This window comes from Vicugna pacos, chromosome 18 (genome assembly GCF_048564905.1).
Source record: "Vicugna pacos chromosome 18, VicPac4, whole genome shotgun sequence".
Classification (NCBI taxonomy): domain Eukaryota; kingdom Metazoa; phylum Chordata; class Mammalia; order Artiodactyla; family Camelidae; genus Vicugna; species Vicugna pacos.
Genome location: NC_133004.1, coordinates 41,683,285 through 41,708,181, shown reverse-complemented (window position 1 = coordinate 41,708,181; position 24,897 = coordinate 41,683,285). Strand labels below are relative to the sequence as shown.

The window sequence follows — 24,897 nt, the reverse complement described above, 5'->3', positions numbered from 1 at the left end:
ATCATCCTGCATGTGCCGTGATGGTGGCTGAGGTCCTGCCAGGCCCTCTGTTGTATTTACAATTCAGGACGTTGGTATGGTCAGCAAGGAACCTCAGGGAAAGGAGACACAGGGGCCCAGCAGTCTTACCTCCACCAACTCAAGTTCACCAACCTTTCTGGATGCCCATTCCTCAGAAAGCCCCCTGCTAGCTACCAGGAATATAGGGTCACTAACACCCAGTTTGCGCCCAAGCTCTCAATCTGTTAAGGGCAATAGGTGTGGAGGCCAAGAATGTGCGGTTCTGGAGGATAAAAGGACAATAATAGAATGTTGGGGGTGGGGGGAATGTGAGTTGCCCGCTCGATTAAGTAGTTATTTCTGCTCAAGGAGGTTGGTTAGGAAGGACTCTGACAAAGAATGTTTTTTCTAAGCTGCAATGTAGAGGATGAGTAGATGCCTTAGAGGGGGAACAAGGGGATTTGTAAGCAGAGGAAACTGCATGGGCAAAGATCTGTAGACCCAGCTTGTCTGAAGGATTTCATGTATTTTGGAGTTTAGGTAGTTACAGAAACAAGGCAGTTTAGAGATTAATGGCAAATGATTTTGTTTGAGTTTCTATAAACTTTGGACTTACTGATTACACTGATTGAGTTGTTATTGAATTCCCAGAGAATATGAACTCAAGGGAGGTCAAACTGTAGCGTCCATGATGCTTTGCCAACTATTAAGGCAGAGAGGGCTCCTGCAGGTGGAGCACAGTTGTTCCTTCAACTGATTGCAGCTCCAACTCCACCTAGTTCTCAATACATAAACCTTTCAGCTTCAAGGCATCATCACTGGGTATGAAAGGAAGCAGGCAGGCAAAGAGTAGCACACATATCTGAAAGGAAACTCAGGGAGGGAATCACGGAGGACAGCGGCCATGGACCTGATCCCAAGCTTTTCCACGGAAACCTGGGTTCTCCTAGCTACCAGCCTGGTGCTGCTCTATCTGTGAGTATCTGTGCAGGCTCGTCTCCTCTGTAACCTTGGACTTGTGCTGCTAATCAGATCCCCTTTCCCTTTATTGTTTTGAGGATCAGAGTTATTGAAGAGAAAGTTGCTTAAGTGGTGGGTGCTACAAGCACCAAACGGGTTATTATTGATCTTAACCCAGTTCTGTTGAAAGACTAACCAAACCTTCCCCAAGTTCCCATTTTCTGTAGTTTAGGAGGGTTTAGTGACATTATTTGCTCCCACAGATGATCTTCCGATTGACGACCAGCTTGCATGGACCTAGACTCTACTGAATCCTGGTGGTTGCCAAATCCACCAGGACAGGATTTAAAACAATTGGTTCCTGTGCAGTGGGGTCCTCTCCCCTTCTTAAGCTCTGGGGTTTCTAGAAACATGATTAAGTAACTTAAGTTTTTGTCTCAACTTCACCTTCTGGGTGCAGTATCTACTGCAAGAGGTGTGTATAGACACACTGACCCCTGTGTGCTCAGGAGTTCCCTGCTCCCTTCCCTCCCACCCTAGGCATCATTTACACAAAGCACCTGGTCATTCGGACTTTGCTGGGGGCTAGAGACTGATTGCCCTTCTCTTCAGGCTCAGCTCTTCTCTCTTTTCTGGGCCCCTCCTTTGGGATTCCTTACTAAGACTCAGTTCCCCCAGCCTGTACTATGCAGAACTACCTAACCCTAAGGGAGAAATCTGTAGAGGAGAAGAGACTAAGCATGAATCTTGAAATTTTATTCATTTTTTTAGCCTTTTCCTCCAGTCTCCAGGAGGGTTAGTGTCACCATAGAAACATATTTTCCTCATGATATGAAATCTGCTAACAACTTGCAAAGGCACAAGTCCCAAAAGCCAATTTGTATTTTAAGTATTTTATCCCTTTAAGGACAGTACAGGAGGATGAATCACAATCATCTAATAGAGGAATTTTTTTTCAATGTGAGGTTCCTGGCTTCACACAGTAGGTTGCAAGAGGAATTATTTTCAATGAGTGGGTAGGACAGGTCATCTCCATGTCACACTTGACCTCTATCTCAATTTCACTTTCAGTAGAAAAGAGTAGGAAATCTTGATGACATGAACATGGGCAGTACAAACCTCATTTTAATTCTTTAAAAGTAATGTTAGGAATTCAGGTATTGTGACAACATATTTTATGTCTGATAACATTTTAAAATTTCCAAGTCATCTAAGAGTTAAGTTACTAAATAAATATGAGTGAATTTCCTAGAAGAATTGCAGCTTAGACCTCTCAGAAAAACTAAATTGGAAAGATTTGTCAAGTATTCCCTCTAGGATTGGAACCGTGAAGAGTTCAGATGTTTTTAGCTAATCATCATTGCATTTTGTGGGTCTCGTAGTGGTGGTGGGAAAGGAGATGATGAGTGAATATAATTATTGCTTTTGGAGTTGCTGTTCTTATTTATCGCCTACATGTTGTCTCCGTAGGTTGATTGTTACGGTTCTGAGTCAGTGTCTGGCCAGCTGCAGTTCCTATTCCACAAGCCCTGTGACCCAGTTTTCTCTTTCACTTTATAGATATGGGACTTACTCACATGGACGTTTTAAGAAGCTAGGGATTCCTGGACCGAGACCTCTGCCTTATTTTGGAAATGTTCTGGCCTACCGGAAGGTGTGTGTTGTTTGAGCTCCCTCTTTTGCTTCTTATGATTGCAAATCCTACCTGAGTTCCATCATAAAAGGAGGAAGTTCTGAGGTTTCACACTTGCCGGAAGTGACATCATGGGCCCCAGTCAGCCTATGGCCAGTTTTACCCCCTGGTTCTATTTTTATTTGTTAGGAGCCTCAGGTTTTGCTTCAGACAGCCCAGCTCTCTGGCTGATTCTGCAGAAGACTTGAAGTTACAACCTGTAAGCATCACGAAGAGGATTTATTTCTGTTAGGTGTCAATTCCCAGAAAGGCACGAGTCTCCTTGACACTAGGAGACAAGCGTGAAGGGGGCGCCCAGTCACGGCTTCACCGCTAGTGTCAGGCTTTCACGCTGGCAGCATGAGCCCTGGATAGCATTTTTCTCTTCTTCCTGGTTTGCTTGGTAACTTCAGTGTCTAAGGCACCCTGAGTCCTCACTATCGGGTAGTGTGCGTACGTATATTCTCTCAACAACTGCTAATGCCGGCAGCTGTTTCCATGACTCTCTCCACTTTTTGCTGCCCCTGACATCTCTTGGGCTTCAAGAGGCGGAACAAGAGCTTTCTGCCCTACTTCTGTGCCTTCAAGTGCGGCACCTCACCGGGGCATCTGAGCTGGGCGTGGGTAAAACTGACACAGTAAGGTGGTGGTTGTCTATTTACTTCAGATATTTAACCACTAAATGAGTTGCGGGCTTTTCCCTTTTAAACAAGGCAGAATCACTTACACAAAATCATTAGAAAGGACATGAATGACAGAATTATTCTCAATTTAATTTAACTGAACGGAATGTACTAGGTGACACAGACTGTGACTTCCAGCAGAGCCTTCATGCTAATCCAGCTCTGGCGCCCCCTTGCCCGGGGCCTGGCCCTGAGCTGAAGCTCATGAGCGGTGCCCAGACATCCAGGGGCAGAGCCTCGTGTGCAGGCTGCTCTCGGCCTCAGACTTCCTTTCCTGCAGACCTGAGGCTGGTTTCTCAGACCCTCATTCTCCCACCTGAGCCTTCATTGTCTCATTATTGCCTAAGAACTGCTTGAACTTTGATCCTTCTGAAAAGGCAACGATTTCCTTTCCACCTTCCCCATATGAACAACTTAGTGAATGCACTCCAAGACCCACACTTCTAGGACCTTCATTTTCATAATTAAACCATCAAATATCACAGCAGAAACTTAACAATAGGGAGTTTTTTTTTTAAGTTACAGAAGAGAAAACTCAGGGCATGTGTTTTAATTCCCACTGTCTTTGCGGAGTTGTTGTGTCTTCCCATCTATTTTGTGTTGAGCTGGAAAGTTAGAAGGTGAGTCTACTTTGTGATTAATTCATTCACTCATTTTCTTACTCAATTCAAAAGTCCTAGACTTACTTATATTTGTTTGACTAACAGAGGTCACTGGTGTATTTAACCTCCTAATTCTGCCAGAATTCTAGAGAGAGCTCATGAGATAAATGAAAAGGATGCTCGACTAGAAGATGAAACTGTTTACAGGCCACCCTAACTTTCCCTAAACTTCAATTTTCTCACAGAAGACAAGGAGGTACTTAGTATTCATAGGCAAAGTTAAGCATTTAGTATCTACAACAATCAGAGAAAATGCAACAGTGATTTTAAATCCTGTTTCTAACATCTTTTGTGTTTTTCCTTCTTTCCCCTAAGATATCTCTGAATAAGCACTTCTCTCCAACTGCCAGTGGGAAATAGCCTGATTTCATGGGTTTCAAGTCCCATGAGTAGAGGTAGAGTTCAATACAATTTGATTAGTTATCTAATTTTGTTTCTCCTTGCAGGGCCTTTGGGATTTTGACAGTAAATGTTTTAAAAAGTATGGAAAAATATGGGGGTGAGTATTCTGGCAAGTTGCATTGGACAGGCTGGCTATGGCGAGGCCCCCCACACCACGGAGGGCAGCCTCAGTGCAGAGCTGCTTGTGCCGAAATCATCTGTTGTGTAGCTTTGGGAGCTTGTTCTGCCAGGGAGTCCCCATGTCACCGGGTGTGCGGGTCTGCAGTGAGTCAGGCCCGGAGAGCCGCAGGCCATCGCTTTCCTCCAGCCTCACTTTATGCCCAGTGTCTCACTCTTCCTCTTATCTCCATTTTTCCCCCTTAATAAATAAATAATAAAATGCATTATTGCAGAACGTCCTAATATGTGCTCATAAATGCATTTTATTACACCTTTCCTATATACTTTACTTATAATTAAAAGCCAAAAATTCCTTATTTAAATTTTGGATTTAATATATTCTTTTGGGAAAAGAGCTAGGGGTTATAGGTAAACAGAATGGGAAACTATTTCTGCTCAGCTTTTTATTTTCTCCACAAGTAAGGAGTTATTTTTATTTTTGTTTTTAAATTTTAAGCCAAGACTTTCCAGTAGAAGCCAATATAGTTACTGTTTTATTGACTCTTTTCCTCTGACTTTGAGGAGACACAGGATATACTTAACTCAGAGCGCCACGGGGGTTGATGGCCGTTAGCAGCCGTTGGAGGTTTGGTGAGAGCAGCAGGAGAGCTGTGATGCAGTGATGATTTGCCGAAAGCACGTGGGAGAAGGCTCTGCCCCTCTACCTCTTCATCTTCTCTCACCAAGTCCTCAGAAACCATAGGGCTCCGTTGAGTTGTAATGACCCAAAAGGGTAACATCACTGAGTGGAGAGAACACGTGGCACTGATCGCCACTGGACCAGCACCAACATTTAGCACTTATGAGCTCAGGATGGGGCCACTTTTTCATGGTGAATTCCAGTTTTCTTGTTCGAAAATGGTTCTCATGTTTGGGTGTAATAAGAGTCACATGGGAGAGCATTTTATAAATGTAGACTTTGACCCCACCCACCAGCACACTGAATCAGTAGGATCTCGGGTGGGGCCTCAAAACCTGAATTTTAACTGGTAGTGAAATTCAGGCTGCTGTGGCATCATGACTGTAATGGATTACGCACAACCACTAGCCCTTCTCCATCCAGGGGTTTCTGAAAAAACATGATGGGAAGAAGGGAGTCTCCAAGAAATATGGTCGCTCTGATGGGGGAGCAGGTGAGGGACTCCTCAGTCACTTCTGTCCCTGCTTCGGCACTAGATGCGCCTGACACCCTCTTCCACCCTCAGTTTTAGAATAGTTTTTGGAAATGGGCAGCAACAAGCTCAGTGGTTCTCAGCGATTTTTATATGTGATCAAAAAAATTTGAAATTCCTCTGTGAAGTCAAAGGAAGAATAGGTGACTTGTAGAAAATCTTCTATTTTGCTTTGTAATTGCAAGTGATTGACAGTGGAAACAAAATGCCGGAAGACGGGGAGGTTAACTTAGAGTAAATGTCATGCCAGTGGCCCCTTCCCGTGAACAGGCACTCTGACAGCCAGGCGGTCAGGCCAAGCTGGGACGTGTCACACATGAACAGACACCTTTGTGTGGCATGTGTGTCAAATGTGGGTGCCTGATGCCCCCTGGGGACCCATGTAGAAGAATAAACATAAGTAATGAAAAGAGAATATTTTAAAATGAATTATACATGTTCCTCCAAATTTCTTTATTCTCTTCGTTCTTGTTTCAAATTTTTCTAACCTTGATGCAACCAAGGATATCTCCTTATTATTTAATATATTTTCCTTTAAAAAATTATAAGCTAGAAGCATATTTTAGAAAATAGAGCAATCTTTAATAACCCTGCTGTTACTTGTAAAGTATTCCAAATCTTCCATTTGCCAGCACATTGTTACATATTTATAATCAGTGTGTCTATAAATTTCATATGCATTTTTATGCTTTTGATAAACCTTCAAAAATGACTGAGTGGGTGGACTCTCCATAATTAATTCTTTAATTCTTAGTTAATTTACTTGCCTTCAAGTATTTACTAAGCTAACTTCCTTTTTGATAATAAAATATTTTAAACATACAATATAATGGAGAATGGTATAGGAAAAAGCCATGGACACAACACCTACACTTAGCAAATGTTCTAGTATTTCCAACCACCATCTCCAGGAGCAAAGATTATATAATCTCAGGATGAGAGTCTGGACTTCCAGATGTGGCCCCAGCTGATTTACTGAATCAGTAAATTTAATCGGTTCTGTTTTCCTGACACAGGTTTTATGATGGTCAACAGCCTGTGTTGGCTATCACAGATCCAGAGATGATCAAAACAGTCCTAGTGAAAGAATGTTACTCTGTCTTCACAAACCGGCGGGTAGGCATGCGTTTTTTAAGTTAAAATTAATTTCTTCTTTCCTTCCTTCCTTCCTTTCTCTTTCTTCCTTCCTTCCTTTCTCTCTATCTTTCTTTCTCTTTCTTTTTCTCTTTCTCTTTCTCTTTCTTTCTCTCTTTCTTTCTCTCTTTCTTTCTCTCTTTCTTTCTTTCTTTTTCTTTTCTTTTCTTTTCTTTTCTTTTCTTTCTTTCCTTCATTCCTTCTTTCCTTCTTTCTCTCTTCTTTCACTTTGAAATGATTATAAATTCACATGATGTTGTCAAAAGAGAAAAATACTGGAAGGTTCCGCATCATGTACCCTTCCTCCTTTTTCCCCAGTGGTAGTATCTTGCCCAGCTATACTGCAACAGCAAAGCAGGAACTTGGCATTGGTCCTACCCGCAGAGCTCACTCAGGCTTCGTCAGGTTTGAGTGCCCTTGCTGGTGTGCGTGCTGGTCAGCGACAGTGATCGTCCGCGCAGGCTTGCGTGGCTGCCACCGCAGCGGGCGTGCAGGGATGCTGCGTCCCCACAGGCTCCCGCGTGCTGTTCTTTTCCCGTCACCACGAGAGGCTTTTCTTTTCTCTCATCAAGGCCTTAGTAGAGCAAATTTTAAAAATAATTTTGATGAGGCCAGTTTATTAATCTTTTCTTTTATGGGTTGTGCCTTTGGTGTCAAATTGAAAACTCACCACCTAGCCCTCAGATTTTCTCCTATTTTTTCCTGAACATATAACATACATAGTTCTATGTTTTGCATTTTAGACTATGATCCATTTTGTGTTAATCTTTATATAACGTGTGAAGTTTAGGTCATGGTTCTTTAATGTTTTGCCTGTAAATGTCTAAATTGCCCCCCCGCCGCTTACCAAAGGACTGCTCTTCCTTCACCGAATAGCGTTGGCGCCGTTGCCAGAGCTCGCGCGGGCCTGTCTGTGGGAGCTGCTTCCCTCGTGGCAGAGGCTCTGGGATCTCCCTCTGAGCAGGACACAGAGACCACGGTCATTCCTGCTGTGTGCTTGGCACTGGTAGTCCCTGCCGTGTGCTTGGCACTGGTCGTCCCTGGCCTTCTTCTTTGTTCCTAGTCTCTGGGTGGCGTGAAGCCAACATGGGTCATTTGTGCAGTGTTCTGAAAGGCTGGGGAAACTGGGCACTCACCCTGCGGTCCTCCATCCAGCAACGGGAGCTGCTTCAGGCTGGGGAGTCCCCTCTCGGCACCTGGCTGGCAGTGCTTCCCTGGGGGAGATAGGATAACGCAGGCAAAACAAAACTATTCTCCTTACCGATTTGTGAGTTATTCTCAAGTTTTTTTTTGCACTACTGTGTTTCTGAAGATTCTAAGTGGACTCCTGAGGTCTCCGAGACCTATTTTCATTTATTGAGAGCTGTCTAACCATTCTTCTTTGTGATGTGAGGGAGGCTGGAGCCTGCTGCTCTGCCATTTTGGTGACATCACTCCAGTATTTCATCATTCAGTGTGATGTTACCTGTAGGTTTTTGTAGATGCTCTTTATCGTGTTGTGTAATTGTCCTTCTCTATCTAGTATGTAGGCTCCTATCATGAATGAGTGAGGTATCCATCTGAAAACTAAATATAGGTTTGGAATATGGTAAAAAGCCTCAAGCATGTTGGCTTGATAAGCCAGTCCCAAGCTGAGAAACAGAATGATCCCTTTCCTTTTCCTTCTGTCACTGGAGGAAATATGGGAGGGAAAAGGATTTCCATATAATTATAACAATTCTTCAGAAAGCAAATAGATTCCTGAATTTTAAAGTCCTAATTTGTTTTTGAAAAGTCACTATATCAAGACATCTGTTTCCAATGCGCATGCTGTAGATGTATGTAAAGACAGAACTGGCTTGAGGCAACACATGCTCGCCAAGGCTGTGCGGCATCTGTCACCAGCTCTGCACAGCCCAGGAGGATGAGCTAGGTATTACTCCTGCCTGTTTCCCTGGAAGAACCCTTACACTGCCACATGGGTCCTACGCATTTAAAAGGAGGTTGGAATATAAAGGCTGGAAACCACATCAAGTGGCCGGGTGTCTCCTTCACCCTCACAGGCAGCCAAGCATTTGGGATAAATATCTCTCGAGCACAGGGCCTGCTACTAAGTGGATGGTCACTAAATATTTCTTGAATAATTGGTTCTTATTTAAGAAATTTTCTACAAATGTTGAAAGTTCCAAAACTTATGGAGGGTAAATGCGTTTTGTTTTTGACTGTAGTCTTTTGGTTTAACCGGTATTATGAAAAATGCCATCTCTATGGCTCAGGATGAACAATGGAAGAGAATACGAACGTTGCTGTCTCCAAGCTTCACCAGCGGAAAGCTCAAGGAGGTAAGGAAAGAAGAGGACCTGCTATTAGAAACTTAAAGAATGACTCTAGGGACACGTAGAAAATAAGAGTATAGTCCCTTTTCAAGGAGCAGTCTGCTAAACTTGGGTTTCCTAAAAATAGTCTTTTATCTTCACATCCTAGAAGAAACATTATAAGATGCATTATAAAAATCTCACTTACTGCCCCATTCTTGGGAAAACCAAGTCCTTCTAGGACTTGAGTGTCTGTATTTAACCTCAGGTGGTGTTGTATTTTGTGTGTAGATGTTCCCCATCATTGACCAGTACGGAGATATGTTGGTGAGAAATATGAGGAAGGAAGCAGAGAAAGGCAAGCCCGTCACCATGAAGGAGTAAGTAGGGGCGAAGCTGCCGGTGTTCTGGGCACCGTGGAGACCCTCCAGCTGCCTGCCACGGAGCCGAAAAGCCATGCTGAGTTACCCTAGGGACCAGGCAGAAGCAGGTGTGTGGTGGGACAACTCCAGCGGGCCACCTCAGAATGAGTGTTGGCTCACCGAAGGACGCAGGACAGTCAGGAGAGAAAGGGTCTCCTCCTGCGAGCATGAGCCAGGATTAACTTATTCGCTTACCTGTCACTTTAGATATTCTGGAAGACAAAAGTTCATAGTTTAGAAAGAAGAAGTGTTATTGGACCAAGGCTCTGAGTGCAGAGGGTGTGGCCTGGTGGCAGGGGAATGCCCTTGGTGCGTGCTGGCAGGCAGTGGACGGGGCAGGAATGTCACAGAATGGAACTGGAAACAACTTCAGTCTCTTCACAGTTTTCCAGAGGATACCAGCAAATACTAAATATTAACTCTTAAATACCCTTTGTTCTTCCTCAAAAGAGAGAAGACCCTGTAAAGCCTACAGGTAGGGTGACCACAGCATTTGTTGTCTAAACTGAGATTTTGAGGGGTGGGGTCAAATGTGAAAACCATGTTTTATTTCTACTTGTTTTTAATTATGCAGGAACAACAGGTATAAACTGAGAATGTCCTGGGAAAACTGGGAACATATGGTCACCTGTCTATGGGATCCCCTAAATCAATGCTGGAGTGACTTTTTTTTTTTTAACTAGAAACATTTTTACTCCTTACGTTTTACAGAAATGATTCTGCCCTCAGGGCAACCACAGATCAGTGGCGCTGAGGAAGAGCGGGTCTCTGCAGCCTTAGCAGGGGTGCACGCCGAGGAGGGGTGATGTTTCTGGCAGCCCTAGCAGGGTGCTGCTGTCCTGTGATGTGCTTAAGAGGGATCAGCTGTGAGAACTGTGTTGAGGCGAGATCCAGATGAATGTCTCCTTTCCTGACTCCCCCAGGAAGAGTTAATTATTCCATCCTTCATCCTGCTCAGACACAGCGCTTATACACCTGCTATTGCCCATAGTCAAAACATGCTACTGCAATTTGTCTGATTGTGGGCCTCCATCCCTCTATGCCTGAGCTCCTTGAGTTGGGGGTGAGGGTGTCTAACTTGCCTTAGTGTCCCCATCACCCCAGCACAGGGCCAGCTGCATCACTGTCACCTCATATACACCTCATGAGTGAGTGTGATGGCAGCATAGGTTCTTCCATGATCCAGCAGGTGGGCCTTAAACTGGTGGCTCTTTACCTGTCTTGCCTGGGCATCTGAATTTACATACATTCTTGTTGCGTTTGGTGGGTAAGGATGGTAAAGTGGTGCTGATTGTAATTGTCCACGTCTTTCTTTCTCCACTCAGCATCTTTGGAGCCTACAGCATGGATGTGATTACCAGCACAGCATTTGGAGTGAACGTTGATTCTCTCAGCAACCCACAAGATCCTTTTGTGGAATACGGCAAGAAGCTCTTAAAATTTAACTACTTAGATCCATTCGTTCTCTCACTACGTATGTGGACTACTTTATTTCTTTTTCTTTATCCCTTCTTCCCTCCCCTCCTCTCCCCTCCTCTTCATTCCTTTCGTCCTTCCTTTCTTCCTTTTTAATAATAGCTTTATTGAGATACAATTCACACATATAATGCACTACTGTAAAATACACACACACACACACACACACACACACATGAATATTATTCAGCCAGAGAAGGAAGAAAATCCTGCCCTTTGTGACAAAGTGGAAAGAGCTTGAGGGTATTATGCGAAGTGAATTAAGTTGAACAGAGCAATGCAAATTCTTATATGTAGAATAACACACACACACACACACACAAAGAAGAAGAAGAAGAAGAAGAAGAAGAAGAAGAAAACTAAACTTATAGAAAAGCGAGATTAGATTTTTAGTTACCAGAGGTGTGGGTTGGGTGGTGGGGTATTGGATAAAAGTGGTCAAAAGCATACATTTTCAGTTATAACATAAAATTAGTGGCAGTGTAAGGTACTACATAAGTATAATCGACACCACTGTGTGCTACATTTGTACCTTGCTAAGAAAGTAGATCCTAAAAGTTCCTATCACAAGGGAGAATATTTTTGTAACTATATGAGGTGAGGAATTTTAAGTACACATTATGGTGTTAATAATTTCACAATACATGTATGTGTTAAGTCATTATGCTGAACACAAACTAAGACAGTACTGGGCCTCAAGTATAACTCAATGAAACTGAAAAAAAGGTTTTAGTACTTTCAAAGATTGTGCAACCATCTTTACAGTCAGTAGAAGAACATTTTTGTCAGTCACAAACCTGTTACCTTTCATCTGTCACTTCCCACTCCCCTTGACCCTGAGCATCCACTAATTTCTATCTCTGTAGATTTGCGTGTTGTGGACACTTCAGGTAGATGGAATCATTGAATATGTGGTCTTTTGTGGCTGGATTCTCTTGTTTACCATGAAGTTTTCAAGGTTCATCCCCACTGTAGCATATATCAGTACCTCATTTCTTTGTGTGGCCAAATAATATTCCATTATGTGGACTTTCTGCATTTTGTCCATCCATGCATCAGCCGAGGGACATTTGCGTTGTTTCCACCTTTTGGCTGTGTCAGAAGTGCTGCTGCACACGTTCATGGGCAGGTTTTGTTTGAATATCTGTTTTCAATTCTTCTGGTGGTACTCAGGGGTGAAACTGTAAGTTATGTAGTAACTCTGTGTTTCAGTAACCACCAAACTGTTTCTTACAGTCTTTTTTGATATAAATGTCTATTCAGATCCTTTGTCCTTTTATAGTTGAATTGTATTTCTGTTGAGTTGGAAGAGTGCTTTATATATGCTAGATAGGTGTCCCTTATCAGATATATGATTTTAAAAGATTTTTCCCTTTCTGTGTCTTTTCACTTTGTTGTTAGTGTACTTTGAAGTGTAAAATGTTTCATTTTGATCATGTATAATTTCTAGGGATTTTTTCCTCTTCTTCTCTGTGCTTTTTTGGTGTCATAGCTAAGAATCCATTGCCAAGTCTGAGATCCCAAAGATTTAGCCCTTGGTTTACTTTGAAGAGTTATATAGTTTTAGCTCTTATGTATAGGTCTTTGGCCTGTTTTGAGTTTATTTTTGTACTTGGTGTGAACCCTAGGCACCTGTGCATTTTACCTGTTATCTTTGCCATACTGTCGTTCATAAATTTCTTTATACTCCTTCTCATTTTTAAAATATCAGTTGTAATCCCCCCTCAGGTGCTAGCAGTTTAAGTATTTTCTCTTTTTTCGTGGTCAATCTAGCTAAAAAAATCTTTTCAGAGAAACAGCTTTTGGTTTCCTGATTTTTTTCCATTGCTTTTTAATCCTCCTGCTCATTGTAGTTTCTCTTCTCATCCTTATTATTTTCTTCCTTCTGCTACTTTAGGTTTTCTTTGCTCTTCTCTTTTCAGTGTGTTAAGTTGGAAAGTTTTTGATCTGAAATCTTTGTTCTTTTAAAAATCTAAACAGATAGCCATAAATGTCTCTTTGTGCGCTGCTTTTGTTATAGCCCATCAGTTTGGGTACATTGTGTCTTCATTTTTATTCATCTGAAAGTAATTTCTGATTCCCCTTCTTTATCTTCTACAGCCCATTGGTGATTTAGGAGTGTGTCACTGAATTTCACATATTTCCATGTTTCCTGATTTTCTTTCTGCTGTTGATTTCCAGTTACATTCCATTGTGATGAAAGACATACACTGTATTATTTCTATCATGACTATTATTTTTTAAATAGCATAATTAATTGAAGTAACGGACTATGGTCTGGTTCAACCAAAGAGGCGTTAGTCCAAGAAGTAAAGGTTCCAAAATACATTCGTGCTCCTGTGGTCATCCCAAAGATGCAGAAGCGACCACTGACCTCGCTCCTATAGTGATGGCCCCTGGATGTGGACTTACTCTTGCTCAGCCATTGGCTTGGAAGTCTGAGCAAAGGTTGTGGAGGGAATGGCTCCTGCTTGAGTGCTCTGGTGTTTTTATTTTTTGATTAATGGAGTAAACAGTAGTTGCTCCAGGTAAACTTTGCATTTGCACTGTGCTTTCCTTTTGTTTTTTTCCCTACAGTATTCTTTCCATTCCTCACCCTAGTCTACGAAGCTTTAAATATTTCTCTGTTTCCAAAAAGTGCTGTGAATTTTTTCACAAAGTCCGTAAAAAGAATGAAAGAAAATCGCCTCAAAGATAAACAAAAGGTAAAGTCTGGTGGTGGTTCCATGAGGATGTTTACTTTTTGATAATTTGTTGAGCGACACACGTATGACATATGCACATCTCTGCATTTTTTAGAGGTAGGTAGAAAATTATGGAGTTTAGATCAGGAAATTCTAAAATTTGGAGGGACTGAAGAAGGAGGAGATTGGGGAAGGAAATAAGAATATGAGTCAGAGAGCAATGTTTGGCTATAACAGTAGGCATGCTGATTAGTATGTCATTGCAGAAATATTACTGAGGTAAGGAGCTTACCAGTTTTCTTCAATAAATGGTTAAGGGATAAAAGCTACTGATTCAAAATGATTTTACTGTATTTCCCCTCATAGTAGATTGGCAAAGAATCACTTAACCTCTCAGCCTCCTATGCTGCATGACCTCCACTGGAAGACCCCATCAGGCACCTGGAGGGGTGCAGTCTATGCTAAATTTGAGGCCTCTCATAGTCTGGAGTGGGCAGGAGTCTTCCCTGGGCCACGAGGCTGTAAGCTGGTTAAGCCAGCTTTGCCTTCATGGGGCCTGTAGGTCAGCACAAATATGCCTGCAGGTCACAGGACAGGGTTGTGTACTCCAGGATGTGACTGAAGAGTGTGGAGAGTCCTGGAAGGGTGGGCACTTGAAGATGCTTCTACAAAAGTTGCTGATGAACTCTGCAGATGTCAGCGTATTAATTTATGTGGCCGTTCTTTAAGAGTTAAAGCTGGTGGGAAAAAAGGGTGGAAGTCATGCACCTTCTCCTGAGCAAACAGGGATGATGGGAGAGGGACAGACAGCTCTTCGGCAAAGAACTGTTTCAAAAGCCAGAGAAGCCCAAGATCAGAGAGGGCGAGGAACAAAAAGCAGTTGGGCGTGATGGCCGGGTTTCCCTCGGGGACACATCATGGTCTCCAAGATTTGTAGGGGGTTGTTTTTGTCCACTAAGAATTCAAATAATACTAGTCAGAACTCTGCTCTTTAAGGGGGCATTTTCTCAGGAAAGAGGTGAAATTCTGCAATTCTGATTTCTTTATGGCTTCACAAGTAACGCTCTGTCACTGAAATTTCTCTTTGCTTCCAGCACCGAGTGGATTTTCTCCAGCTGATGATTAACTCCCAGAATTCCAAAGAAACGGGCACCCATAAAGGTAACCAGGAGTGCTTCAGAGGGCCACTGAGGGGAGGTTCTGAAAACGTGCAGGAAGGTTTCCAGGCAGATGAGAATTTCTTCCAAATTGAAGAATGTCACATGTTCAGAAAGAAACAGTAGCCAGAGGTACTTCCCAGAACTACGCAGGCACAACTTTGTTCAGAGCGTGAAGGGCGAGGATGACAAGAACGTCACGCCCGGAGTCAGTCCTGGTCCTGGACCACCTGCAGCCCAGCCTCTGGGGGGCTTGTTTCCAATGTCAATTCTCAGGCCCCTCCAGACCCACCGAGTCAGAACCTCTGCCTGGAAATTTGCACCAAGACTTCATCACATCAGGAGGGACATTGCCCCAGAGTTGGTGACCTCAGCTTGGAACATTTGGATAGCATTTTGTTCACTAGCTTAATCTGCTGTAAAATTGACATTGATGTGCTTACCTGACATATCTTTCATCTCCTTTTAGCTCTGTCTGACCTAGAACTGGTGGCCCAAGGCATTATCTTTATTTTTGCTGGCTATGAGACCACCAGCAATTCTCTCTCCTTACTTGTGTATGAACTGGCCACGCACCCCGATGTCCAACAGAAGCTGCAGGAGGAGATCGATGCGACTTTCCCCAACAAGGTGAGGTAATGACACCTGAAATGAGAGAGACAGTGAAGCCTTAGTGATGCCTCCTCACCACTTCTAATGAGATTTTTGCAAAAAGCAGGATCATAAAATCTTTTACCTGTGCTGTTTAGGAAGGACCCAAAGCACACAAAACAAAGGAGGAAACATAGGTTATGCATGCAACGCACAGAACTATCGGTACTGTGAAAATAATGCTGGTCCTGGCATATCAGTTATCACAAAATGCCCCGTAAAAGTCGCAAAACCTCAGTGGCATCTTAGAGTAAGCATTTATTGCTCCAGTGTCTGCATAGTTACCTGTTGATATGGCTGGACTTGACTGGTCTGGGTGTTGGCTGGTCCAGGCTGGCCTTGGCTAAGCTAGGGGGGCTGACTCAACTGCACACGTGCCCCACATGTCTCCAATCTCCACATGTCTGCTTCTCAGGGCAGTGGTAGGTGGCAGGAGCAAGGCGCCCAATCATGCAGGTGCCTTCAAAACTGCTTGCAACACACTTTCCACTGGTTCAAACAAGTCAACTGGTCAATCCCAGAGTCAAAATGGGAGGGCACCACACAGTCAGATGGCAAAGGGCATGAACACAGGAAGGGGCAGAGAACTGGGACCATTATTCAGTCTCCCACCCTGGGTAAACTGCAGACTAAGAGGAGGGTAGGAAATAGAGGACATGAGCTCAAGTCGTGACTATGGTTTTGGATAAGTTATGACTTTTCAGAATCTTGGGTCCTTCATATACAAGATGAGGATACAGCATAGGGCCAACCTAAATTAGAGATGATCTGCCTTCTCTGGTAAAACCCATATTGTGATTCTTTGGATGCAATAGGAGGGAAAGGTCGCTAAGAGACAGAGACTAGCATTGTGTTCTCCTCTGTTTAAAATAATCCTTATAATAACATCAACACTATTGGTTAACATTTACTTCTTTTATATATGTCTACTTAAGTACTTTCTATTTATAAATGAACCTCACCTTCATAAAATTCAGTATTAGTCAGGAGAAGCTAGGTTATGCTCAGACACAGATTAACCCTCAAATCTCCGGGCTTTATATAGCAAATATTTACTTCTCACTCACATTTTCAAGTCCCACATGGATGGTTAGTGGAGGATGGGAATGGGGAGCTCAGACACACAGTTACTCGGGGATGCTGACTGAGAGGCTCCACCATCTTGTAGCTGTGTTGTCTGGTCCGTGAGGCCTTCTTGTTGTCTCGGGATAAGGGACTTGAGCGTTGCTCACCAGCTTTTCAAGTATTTTACCTCGAACTGACATAATCGCCTCAGTTCACAGCCCGCTGGCAAAGAAAGCTGGTTTCCCCTAACTTCAGGTGGGCTGGGAAATGTGGGGACCATGTGGACACTGGGTGAGCAGTGAGTGTCTCTGCCACAGAGCCCTGTGACGTGTCAGCTCGAATTATCTCCATGTGACACATCAGAAAACTGAGCTGCCGAGAGATGGAATCCTTGCATACACTAGTCGTGTACCCCGTGGAGAAAAAGCCAAGCTTTGAGCCAGGGTGTCCCTGGCTCCTGAGCCAATTCTTACCCTTTACGATATTGCCTCTAAAATATAACACCATGTGACAGCCACACGTCACCCTCACTGTTGTCGGATCTCTGCCAAAACTGGAATTGTTAGGAGACCTGGCCTCTGGGGCTGGAGAGGCTTGATTAGACCCTCAGACTTTACAGTCAAAATTTCAGTGACAGCAGGAGACTGCTCAGCAACGGAGGGCGGGGCCGAGGGCGGGGTCCTGGCCCTCGGGTAACTTCCCCTAGGTCTGAAAGTGTGCCCCCCCCCCAGCAGCCATCTTACCCCTCCTTTGCATATTTTCAGTTTAAAAAAGAACTAGTTTCTCCCAAAATTGTTTACCTAGATTTTACATCACATAGTGTTTTCAAATGTTCTATGCATATACAGGAGAATCAGCAATCAGGAGTTTTCAGCTTAAAACCTGTATGTTAAGGGGGGAAATTGCACGTTCATGCAAAGCATTTCCTTGGAACGGGTGTGTGGCCTCTCTTTTAAAAAGAAACAGTGGCTAAGGGGTATTTCACTTAAGAGTAGGGGTCATAGTCTATTAGTCGCATTTGTTCTCATGAGAAAGAAAAAACACTACCTGACAGTGTGTGGGATTTCAGGCCCTGTTTAGGGAATTGTCCCCAGGGCCTCCTGTAGTCGTAACTACCCCACACATCTCTATGGGCCACTGAGCGGGTCAAAGGACATGAAAGAGATTAAAATGTCTGTGAATGCTAAGGTCCGTTACCAGTTTAAATTATTCTCTGGAGATTCTAACATTTCAATAGCACTTCATAGACTGAGTTGAAGGTTGATCCCAAATCTCAATGTGTCAAAATCTGCTTTTGCCTTCCCAGGCGCCCCCCACCTACGATGGCCTGGTACAGATGGAGTATCTGGACATGGTGGTGAATGAATTGCTCAGGTTAATCCCACTTGCTGGTAGACTGGAGAGGGTCTGTAAGAAAGATGTGGAACTCAACGGGGTGCTCATTCCCAAAGGGACAACGGTGATGGTGCCAGTCTTCATTCTTCACCACGACCCAGAGCTCTGGCCAGAGCCTGAGGAGTTCCGTCCCGAAAGGTACGAGGCCCTGGGGAAAGGACCCACCCTGATCCTTTTGGGTGCTTGCAAATTCTGAGAACCTTTATAGGCGACAAATGTGTGATTGTGCAGTCATTTATTTGTATGTCTTTCTATTGTTAGGAGATTTTTCTCCTTACAAGAGTGTTTATTGTTTGAGTTAAAATTATACAAACTGTATATTAGTAAATAGATAGTAGCAGCTGGCTGTACTCCTAGTGCCTTCAGACGGGCCTCGTTAATACTGTGGCGTATGTCCATGTGGACATTTTCCCAATGCATATATAGATTTAAAACCTTTAGAATGGTATTATACTTTTTTTGTTTTTGAACTGCTTGCCTTATTTAACAGCAAACTATAAACAACATTCTGTGTTGTGTTTGTATGTATTTGTATATATGCTGTAATTGACCTAACCTCTATCTTATTTTAGGTGTATAGGCTTTTTATTTCCTTGAAGTCTTTCTGTCTGTTCTCTTCAGCTCTTCGAATTTACCACCAACGTTCCCACATTTCCATGTTTTTAAACATTGACTGTCACGTCTTCTACCATTACTGTGAGAGTTCAGGCTGAGAGGCCGGGGGTGATGTCACCCCTGGTGGTTGGAGCAGCCTCACTGAGGGCCGAGGGGAGCACGGCCCCCGGTGCTGTCTGTGTCTGCAGTCCTGGGCCACCTCCCTTCTGCCTCGGTATTTGGTGACCTTCCAAAGAGAAGCCCTCTGACCTCTAGACATCTGGGACATCCTCCTTGCAGGGGCTTGAGCATCCTCTTCAGGAACCAGGAGCAGAGGGCTGGTTTGGGCACAGCTTGAACTCTGGAAAGAGTTGATGGTCCCATTTATTACATAATGAGTTAAAATGTGGAATGAACTTTTTCCGGCCCCAGCTGGGATCTAGACTTTTATTACCCCTGCCTTTAAGCCCCCTGATGGCAGGGACTTGGTCTTATTGCCACAGTGTCCCTAGTGCTAGCATCATGGCCACACATAACACTTGCTGAAAGAAGTTAGAGTGGACCAAGTCCTCTGTTTTCTGGACCAGGGAACCTGTGGTTCCTCCCAGCTCAGCAGTTCCCCCTCGACCCGCAGCTCCACAGTCCTAACCCCAGACAGAGACCAGTCACTCCACTTCTCTTGGGTTCATTCAGTCATCACGCAGGGAGTGCTTACCTCTGTGTGTCAGGGACTGAGCCAGGAGCGGTGAAATCCACATGTTAGAAAAAGCCTATTATGGAGAATTTTTTAAATATACACAAGTGTATGTGTAATGGACACATTCACAAGTATATTCTATAGGTACAAGTCTATGGAATACTTGTAATGTATCTGTCTGTGCCCATTCCCTGCTCAACAACCATCAACCCACGTCACTGCTCCATCACATGCCACTCCTACCCTCCTAATCCCTGTACCGTTGTGAGTCACATGGCCTGTAAATATGACAGAATGTTTTGCAAGATAGGGATTCTTTAAAATATACATTAACCACCACAACTTTATCACTTTCTCCAAATCCACATTTTTTTCTTAATATATTCAAATACTGAGAAGTCAGATTTGAATAAAACCTAGGTCTAATGACCAAGGAATTCATAGGCTAGTGGAACAGGCAGACAGGGAAATTAGTGATTGGGAGTAGAGTGGAATCATATGATTCTGTGAATCTTTTGACCTAAGCATTTTGTGTACAGCAGAGAAAGACACACAGTGACACAAGAGAAGGGAAGGGGAAGGGAAGGCAAAACAGGGGAAAATAGTAATTTAAATACTCAGAGACACTTTTCCTCCTTCCTTCCTCGAGGAGCATGTGGCCAACACAAGTGTCCATGGAGACAGGAACCCACGTTTCCGTTAGTCAGTCTCATTTCCGGCTTGACTTTCAGAGCGTGAACATCTCACCTCCATGACTGTAGTTTAAGTGTTTAAATATTAATTTTCGTTAAACAGCATTGATCTCATCTCCTCAGCAAGACTGGGAGCTCTTACAGGGTGGAGGGGATGGGAAGGAACAGGAGCTGACCTTTCTTTCCTCACAACACATTAACCACAGCAGGATGAATGACTCTCCCACAAAAGGATCCCTAATGCTACTGGTTGAGGGTTTAAGTTAAAACCTCACCTGGAGCTCTTGTGGTTCTTATGTCTCATTAACCTGTTTCATCTACTGTTGTGGATCCAGGTTCAGCAAGAAGAACCAGGACAGCATAAATCCTTACACATACCTGCCTTTTGGGACTGGACCCCGAAACTGCATCGGCATGAGGTTCGCTATGATGAGCATGAAACTGGCTCTCGTCAAAGTCCTGCAGAACTTCTCCTTCAAACCTTGTAAAGAAACACAGGTCAGAGAGTTCACTTTCTGCATTCACAATGTTTCATTGGGGGTTGTTTTCTTAACTGAGGGTTCAGTCTCTATGCCTAAGAATGTGATCTATTCAAAGAAAAATGTATTCTCTTCGGCTGAGAATCTATTTGCCATCAGCTCAGGAGGGCTAAGTCTGTGGCTTCATAGAGACTCAACTATAATGTTCATCTAGAGTCAGTGCAGTTGGCATGGCCTGATTATACGCAGTCCACTGAAATTCAGCAACATTTTAAACTTGGTTTCAAGTCTGCAGGAAGGAAGGGGAAGTGTGTGCACAGTCGTGAGTGCAGTGATGACCATGTCATGCCTTTTCAACAACATGATTTTCCACCAGGACTTCCAGAAGCTCTCCTGGCAGCGGTCCTCAGCCACTGCTTGCAGAATGAAATCATGGGGGAGTTAAAAACCCTAGTGCCTAGGTCATCTCGGACGTTCTAATGTAATTCCCCCAGAGTGCGGCATTCAAAACGTCTCAGTGCAGCCAAGGCGAGAATCCCTGATTGAAAGCATTTCTGCCAGATGTGAAGACTCCCACGGTCACCCTCACCTTCCAGGAGTCCTGCTGCCATCGGGCTGGGCTCCCTTTGCGTTCCAATAATAACTCCATGTGTGTCCTTCCCACTCCCCCCACCATTCTGTCCTCCCCCTTCAAGTTCTAGTTCAACCCCTAAGCCTCTCCACAGAGCCTCCTCCAAACAGTCCTGAGCCCATTTGCTGCTCTATTCTGTTACTGGTTTACACAGGCTGACGTCATGGGTCCAACCATCTACCTTAATACTTCATCATTGAACCATCCAGTTTGGTTTCTGTGTTTCCTTTGCACCTAAGAACGTCTTTAACTCTAGCCCCTCATTGTGTTCCTTTCATAAATGCCTAATGGTGCCTCCCAGTCATCTGGTAAAGGCTTAAGGAGTGATGAGCAGTTAATTTACAGGTCTTGGATACAAACGTTAAACTGTTGGAACTTTAAAGATTTAACAAATGACATCTATGTACGTGCTTGTTCTGTGTGTGTCTGTTTGTCTGCAGGGGAAATAAATGCATGCCATTTGAAATTTTAAAATACAAGATGTTATATTTACAGAAAGATCTGGAATCTTTCCCGGAGAGCACAAGGAATAGTTGCCATTGATTCATAGCAAGCTCGACCCTATAATAAGGCTTATTTCTAGGACTCATACATTTAATAAGCAGCCCCCCCCCTTAAGTAGCCTTTCTCAGGGAGGCAGGGGATGGAGATGGTTCTCATTTTACTTGTGGGCATCCTTATGGCAGTTCTGTAACGGTGGACAGACAGGGGACTTGGCCCCGAGAGAAAGGGGGCCTCCCGCACATCCGGGAGGGGGCAGACACTCCCTGTAAGCTCCACCCAGTCATCCACAGGCTGGGCTTCTCCCCTCCGTGACAGTTTGCTTTCCCTTCTGTCAACTGACATTGGAAGGAAGCTCCACCAACACTGATGGAGTGACTGGGTGAGAATGGAGCTAAAAGTATCAGAAAAAATAAAAGCACTGCAAGTCTTCAGAAGTTCACCATTTGTACTATACTTGGGAGCCAGGAGATATTTAGAAACAGGCATGATGCCTCACAAACACCTCTCCATCCTGAAACTGGATGGGTTCTACTGGGAGAAGTAACTGAGCTCTTTGGAAGCTGAGAATGGCCCATACAGTTAACCTGCGTCATACCTGCACAGGATTACCTTTTGAATTCCAGCACACAAAAGATTACCTCTATATCCTTTTTCAAGATATTTTGCCATAATGTCTAAGAATCTGGTACGTTTTTAAAACTCAGTATTTTTACTTAAAATTTAAATCAATAAAGAACACAGGCCAACCTGATTCTGTATCAAACCTGGTATAGAGTAAGTGTACAATAGACAGTTTTTGGAATAAATGATGGATGAATGTTCTCACTATCCAGTCTTAACACAGCTTATAGAATAAGTATAATGGATCAAAAAATGAATGTGATCGAAAGGTACAAATGTCCAGTTAAAGTAAGTCCTAGGGCTGTAATGCAAACGTGATGACAACAGTTAACATTTCTGTTTGGTATAAGAGAGTAGCTCCTCAGAGTTCTCACACAGGGAAAACAATATTTCTTTTTCTATCTACACGAGATGATGAATGTTAACAAAGTGTACCTTGTTAATAATTTCACGATATGTAGAAGTCAAATCATTATGCTCTACACCCTAAATTTTTGCACTGCTATAAGTCAATTATAGCTCAATAAAAAATGGATTTAAAAAAACTTAAATAGGGCATAATAAGGGAATACTATGAACAACTTTATTCCCATGTGTTTTATAACATATGTTAAATAGACCAATTCTCTGAAAGAGGCAAACGGTTGAAATTCAATTAGGAAATATAGACAGCCTGATCATTCCTATATCATTAAACATATTGAATTGGTAGTTTTTAAAAAATCAGATGCACATGATGCTAAAAATAGCTTTTATGTGTTTGTAAAGCTATTTTCTGTAATGTGTCTTGTCTGCTTTGCTTTCCTCCGCGGCAGTGCTTCATCATTCAGTTCTCATGAGCTTGTTTAACTGTTGCAGATCCCCCTGAAATTAATCACTCAGTCGCTTTCACAACCGGAAAAACCTGTTGTTCTAAAGGTGGAGCCCAGAGATGGGACTGTAAATGGAGCCTGACTTTCCCTAAGGACCTGTGCTTTATTCTGCGAGGAAGCTGCATCCCGGAACACCAGAGACCTGGACTTTGTGAGAAAACCCAGAAATAAAGGCGGGCGTCACCCACTGCACGTGATGGGTGACTAGGGATTCTGTGCGTTCACTTAGCTCTCTCAGGGTCTCTCTCAGGGTCTACGGGGAGTGTTGTATGTTGTGTCACATGAAGGAGGTGACTAGGAAGGGCCAGATATGTAGACTCAGCTTCCCGAGTTCTCACAGGACCATCTCCACCCACCCCTAGTTAGTACCATCTACTCCTCCTGAGTGCTGATCAGAATGAAAATTTCTCAACAATTTTATCAACAGACCTAGTGAAAATAAGAATGATAGTGGTGACTGAAGTAGTGACATTTACGTCACAGATTTTATTTTGAATGTTCTAAATTAAATATGATAATGAACAAGTCAATAAAGATCTCTCTACCAAAGTATTATCTGATGCCAGGCTGCACGTTAAGGGGAACGTACCACTGAATCAGGGAGATTCAGATGCTAAATGCTTTGGACCATCACCATCACTGGTGGGTGGGCCTTTTCCAAAACTCCAATTTGATATATTAAATAGTAAGAGTTAATCCACTGGGACTTCATCCACTGCTTAGAAACTATGTTCATAGTTTAAATCTACCTTTTTTGGAGCAAATATTTTTCATACTACTTTGTATTCCACCCTCAATTCCCAACTGTCTTAACAAAATGAACGTGGTATAGAAGATGGTTGATTGGTCAACTGACCGGGCAGAAAGACTACAAGCACTGGTCAGTTTCACTTGGTATCGGAAGCTGCACAGGGCTCCTCCTTTCCCTCTTCTACGTCTTTCCTCTGCTCTCCTTCCCCCGCGTCACCTCCCCTTCCTGGATAGTCCAGTCTAAAACCAGCAGGTGGGGCATGGAGATGGGCAGGCACGCGCTGCAGGGCAGGACAGAGAACGCAGGCACAGGGGCTCCAAATCAGAGACCAAGTAGGGAGGGCAGGGTGTCCACAGGGATGGCAGCCTGGCATGGCTGTAGGGACCCGCAGCACCCACTCAGATGGGTGGCCTGCAACAGCAGCCAGAGCCTAAATACCGGGGTGGAGATCCCGATTATGGTGAGGGGGGCATCCATGTGTGGAAAGAGATGGATCATGGACTAGGTTGATCAAGGAAGTAAATATATACAGGATGATGGAGGCCAGAATTCTCACTGTTGGAGAAGGGAGTCACTTATCTAGACAGGGAGAAAACCAGAATAAAGCCTGTGGAGTCAAAGACTGGAATGGGATGTATCTGCGTAAATCCATGCTTTTCTAGGTAGACAGATGATAGCAGAAGAGATGATATAGACAGACAGATGATAGATAGACAGGTGGATAGATAGATACAGATACAGATAGATGGGTATGTGTGTGTGTTTGTGTAGCTATAAAAACACGTATTACCCACTTCTCTCCACTGATACAGTTTAGAAACAGCGACACCCCAATAGCAATAAGCATATCTCGTGCCCAGACCTTGGCTTGTAAACATCATTTTCCACTGAAAGAAACCAGATCTTCTTAGAGAAATGGCTGATTCCAGGTCTGGGAAAGTACATCATGATCCTGGAACATCTTGGGCTAGAAAACAAGGAAATGTGAAGATTGAGGTGGACTTGTCAAAAGGACGCGAAAGCTAGCCTGATGGATCACCACTGACCAAATCAAGGACAAGCTGACCA

At 43.6% G+C, this 24,897-nt stretch overlaps 1 protein-coding gene across 1 annotated transcript; it reads left to right on the top strand.

The window, feature by feature from the left end:
- The first annotated feature begins 904 nt into the window (after positions 1 to 904).
- LOC102538990 (cytochrome P450 3A29-like) lies at positions 905 to 23,244 on the top strand. Its single transcript, XM_072943265.1, has 13 exons — positions 905 to 975; positions 2,521 to 2,614; positions 4,424 to 4,476; positions 6,727 to 6,826; positions 9,052 to 9,165; positions 9,430 to 9,518; positions 10,886 to 11,034; positions 13,614 to 13,741; positions 14,815 to 14,881; positions 15,347 to 15,507; positions 17,900 to 18,126; positions 20,307 to 20,469; positions 23,065 to 23,244. The coding sequence occupies exons 1-13, from the start codon at positions 905 to 907 to the stop codon at positions 23,158 to 23,160; spliced, it is 1,512 nt and encodes a 503-aa protein (XP_072799366.1). The 3' UTR covers positions 23,161 to 23,244.
- The last annotated feature ends 1,653 nt before the right edge of the window (positions 23,245 to 24,897 follow it).

Coding starts and splice junctions, on each gene's coding strand:
- LOC102538990 (XM_072943265.1), top strand. CDS start 905: ATGGACCTGATCCCAAGCTTTTCCACGGAAACCTGGGTTCTCCTAGCT. Junction 9,519..10,885: donor AAGCCCGTCACCATGAAGGA/GTAAGTAGGGGC, acceptor TTCTCCACTCAG/CATCTTTGGAGCCTACAGCA. Junction 15,508..17,899: donor ATGCGACTTTCCCCAACAAG/GTGAGGTAATGA, acceptor TTGCCTTCCCAG/GCGCCCCCCACCTACGATGG.